This window comes from Phodopus roborovskii, unplaced genomic scaffold (assembly GCF_943737965.1).
Source record: "Phodopus roborovskii unplaced genomic scaffold, PHOROB, whole genome shotgun sequence".
NCBI classification, from domain to species: domain Eukaryota; kingdom Metazoa; phylum Chordata; class Mammalia; order Rodentia; family Cricetidae; genus Phodopus; species Phodopus roborovskii.
Window position 1 is genome coordinate 12,801,253 of NW_026126460.1, and position 4,488 is coordinate 12,805,740.

Consider the following 4,488-nt stretch of genomic DNA (forward strand, 5'->3'; position numbering starts at 1 on the left):
TTCCATTAGTTATGTGCTCTCCATCCCACTTGGAGCACCATGTGGAGAAGGGACAACCATCGTCTCATGCCACACTTCCAGCAGTTCTCCAGCCTAAGAGCCTCAAGCTCGTTGGGACAGCAGATCCCATTACTATCATGCATAGTTATTCAAATTGCCCTTGATCAGATATTTATAAAAGGCTAATAAACCATTTAATTACAATGGTTAACTAGTTGAGCATCTTTACTCAATTTCAGTTTCCCACATAGGCATCATTTAAAGACCCGAGCTGCACCAAGTGACCCTTTTAACCAGGTCAATGATTCGTCATCCATTCGAAAGCTCTGGAGAGGCTAAGGGAAAACATACAATAACCCACACCTCCCCCACAGTCATTATATAGAAAGGAGAGACAGAAAGTGCCCAGTCCCACCACGTGCCTCTTTTGTGCTGTTCCTGCAAACGCAGCAGACCTCCTGCTATATAGACACTGGTCCGAGCCATACACACCCAACAGCACCATCCCATCCGAACCGACTCCACCAGCCATGGGGAAGGTGAGCCCAGAGCACCCAGGGCCGGGGAGGGTCCTGCCCTCGGGTCCATGCCACATCAGGTCTCTGAGCCCTGCCTTGCCTTACAGATCACCTTCTATGAGGACCGCGGCTTCCAGGGCCGCCACTATGAGTGCAGCAGCGACCACTCCAACCTGCAGCCCTACTTCAGCCGCTGCAACTCTGTGCGCGTGGACAGTGGCTGCTGGATGCTCTATGAGCAGCCCAACTTCACAGGCTGCCAGTACTTCCTGAGGCGTGGGGACTACCCTGACTACCAGCAGTGGATGGGCCTCAGTGACTCTGTCCGTTCCTGCTGCCTCATCCCCCACGTGAGTCCATTCCTACATTCCTCTGGCCTCAATCTTATCTTCTCCCTCATCTAGTTATCCTTTGAGCAGAGGGATGGGGTAGGTGCTACCTTCCTTACAGGGATTCTCTAGGATTCGGGAAAATGCAGCAAACCTTTGACATTTGAAATCTAAGACAGATCTAAGACAGACCCATAACAGAACAGGCTGTGAGAACTGATTTTCAGTTTTCCCACTTAACAGAAATGGCTGGGGGGGGGAGGGAGTGGTTCTTGATGAGTTCTGCGGTGTGACAGGTCAGGTTTTCTGACATTCCTTTTGTCTACTCTGCATGTCACACAGTCCAGCTCTCACAGGATCAGGATCTACGAGCGCGAGGACTGCAGAGGTCAGATGGTGGAGATCACCGACGACTGCTCTCACCTCCAGGACCGATTCCACTTCAGTGACTTCCACTCCTTTCACGTGCTGGAGGGCTGCTGGGTCCTCTACGAGATGCCCAACTACCGGGGGCGGCAGTACCTGTTGAGGCCCGGGGAGTACCGGCGCTACCACGACTGGGGCGCCATGAATGCCAGGGTGGGCTCTCTGAGGAGAGTCATGGATTTCTACTGAGATTTTTTTTTTTTTTTACTCTACCATTTTCTCCATTTGGACATTAATAAAATATTTCCTGTGTGTTCCATGCAGTAATGGGATCCTCTGTTCTTTTTCGGCTTTCTTGGAAGGGCATAGAAAAACTGCAGACAGGAAAATTATGGATAGCCTTATGTTCAGTGTCTGTTGTGGGCAGAGTGGCCAGGAGCTCAACCTCAGGATCCTGGATCCCCCAACCACTCACTAGCTGTAGGTGGTAAGGCAAGCCACTTGGCATTTCTGTGCCTTAGTTTCCTAATTCGTGAAGATGTGGATTCCATGAGTTTACATATTTGCATCGCGGACAATGGCTTTGCTCTAACAGTATCCCTGTAAGCTCACATGTAGAGCACTCGCTCTCCTCAGTGCTCTCACTTATAACTCGTTTGGGGCGATTGAATGAAGGAGAATAGCTAAATAAAACTGTATCAGTGGGAGATAGAGTTAGCGACTTACTTGTTAGCACAGCCATTACTGACACATCCAAAGATTCTAAAACTACGAGGTTGAATGAAGATATTTTTAAGTATTTTGCCTGCCAAGAGCACAGATTTAGGAATCAAGAGCCATCTTTTAAAAGAAGCCAAAAGACTCTTTCCAATGTCGTTTATAATGGAGCTATACAGCACTTGCCGGTTTGGACTGGAGTAAACAGGTCCATGCTCTGTGTATGAGTAAGGGCTGAGAGTACATGATTAGGGGAATACATGGCAGGAATGCAAAGCTCTTAAGCACATCATGGACCTGGAAGATATTATCCCCAAACTTAGATCAAACTTTGTGACGCTGAATTCACCAGAGGCTTTTGGTAACAATTCCTTCACTAAAAATGGGGGGAAAGGGACCTGAGGGCTTGTTTGGGAAAGCTCAAGGTGCCTTTTCTGCAAGGAGTCATGAAAAGAGATCTAAGCAGGCATTCTTGTGTACCAAACAGATCTCTTTATGTACAAATACTGCATTTTATATGTTTACATGGAAAGGGGAAAAGACAAATTGCTGTACAGCTCATGATTTTTGCTTTAATGATGAAAATGACAAATCTTAGAAGTAAAATTATGGTGAACTAAATAATTTTTAGTCCTTACCTAATATACTTGCAAGCTCCAAGATAGCTGGAGAATCTCTGAGGACATTTTAGAGTAGTTGTGTCTAATACACATGTGCATATGAACACTTGAAGTGAGTTTAGTCTGAGGGAAGATATATCCTAAGCATAAAATAGCCACCACAATTTTAAGACTCATTTTGAAAAGCACAAATGTCCCATTGCATATAACTTAATGTTTAAAGAATAGCATTTTGTATATTATGATACAATATATAGTAAATAAAAATTAAAACCAATTTTACCCACACCATTTAACTTTTTAAATAAAGGCTTTTTATAAACTTTTAAAATATAAGCCTTAAGTCTAAGATTACATTCCTTAGGAAATTTCTACTGAGCAGTGATAATGGAGACATTCAGGCAGGATATAAGATGAATGAGAATTTGTGTTCAGAAAACACTCAGACCTTAGCATTTGGGTTCGAGATGTTCTGGCATGAAATTGGGTTATTCTGAGTGTTTAATAGATGGCAGGTAATATATTCAAGCATTATAATCAGTAATTCCCTTGTGAGTAGATGCTCCATCAAACTATACTTTCCACTTGTCATCAGTGAAAGAGAATGAGGGAGAATGAGTCCCACTCTAGTGTTGTGAGTGCCCCCATTGAAATGCTCCAATGAACTGAACAGAAATGAGTGTCAACAGCAAACATGGACCCCACTGAAACAAGTCACAACTCGGTAGATCCTTCTAATCTGCCCCTATGCAGTGATAGTTCCGCAGGTTCCATGTTACCAGTCTGGAGTCTTGTGTGTTTGGCTTGCATACTAAACTATAAAATTCCACAGATGCCATCCAACACTTCTGCATTTACTGAAAGATCTAGTACAGAGTAGACTCATGGATGAACAGAAATATGTACCTCAGATGCTCACTGACCTTACCTGGCCTCCCATTTATAGTTATATAAAAGGCCTCGGCACTTCTGTCTTTCCTCTGTGTACAGCTTTGTTTTTATCTCTACTCTATCATCTTCATGATGCTTCTTTTTTCTATTCACCTTACTTTTCAACTATTGAGGGATAATTGAAGGAGAATCCCAAAGGAATTTTGTATATCAATAGACCTAGCACAGCCATAGATTTATTTTTATTTTGTTGTTCTTGTTAGATCCAAAACATAAATTCTTACTCTAAATGACAGCTAATAAAGAAATCCTGCATTTAGATATAATGAGAAAACCCCTGTGAAGTAGTAATTTCTGATGAGGTAGGATAAGATAGTCACCTACAAAACATTATTTGGAAGGGAGTACCATGATCTAAGAGATGGAGGAGGAGTAAACTCTTTGGGGACCAGGACAGAAAGAGGAATGACAAAGTTACTGGTAGAGACAGCAGCAAGGAATGACAAAAATCTGTAACAACCAGAAAGTACATGCCTTACCTAAAGGCATAGGAACATAAGAATCTTAAAGCACATGGAAAATGTGATTCAGTCAATCCTAAGGGTATTTTGTTTGTTATCTCTGAACAGATTGAATCTTCCTAAAGATGAATACTTCAGGCTGAAAGAGACAGGATTCTAAAATTCCCATTTATCACAATATTCCATCACAGTCTATTAATATGAATACTCCTTATTATAGCCTGTTTCTCACATGTTCCATTGATTCTCCACAGAGACTGGGATTAAGAGTTTTATGTCAACTTAAACAAGCCTCTGAAAATAGGGAACCTCAATTAAGAAAATGCCTCCATAAGATTAGACCTACTAGGTATTTTCTTGATTAGTGATTATTGGAGAGGCCCCAGCCTATTGTGGGTGATGCTATCCTTGGATTTTATAAGAAAACAGGCTGAGCTGGCCTAGAGAGGCAAGCCAGTAAACAGCACTCCCTCCCTGCCGTGGCCTCTGCATCAGTTCCTGCCTCCAGGTTCCTGCACTGCCAGAG

At 43.0% G+C, this 4,488-nt stretch overlaps 1 protein-coding gene across 1 annotated transcript; it reads left to right on the forward strand.

Moving 5' to 3' along the window:
• The first annotated feature begins 487 nt into the window (after window positions 1-487).
• LOC127226391 (gamma-crystallin E-like) lies at window positions 488-1,509 on the forward strand. The gene is made up of 3 exons (XM_051190374.1): window positions 488-539; window positions 626-868; window positions 1,190-1,509. Exons 1-3 carry the CDS (start codon window positions 531-533, stop codon window positions 1,460-1,462), a joined length of 525 nt encoding a protein of 174 aa, XP_051046331.1. The 5' UTR covers window positions 488-530; the 3' UTR covers window positions 1,463-1,509.
• Window positions 1,510-4,488: the final 2,979 nt, after the last annotated feature.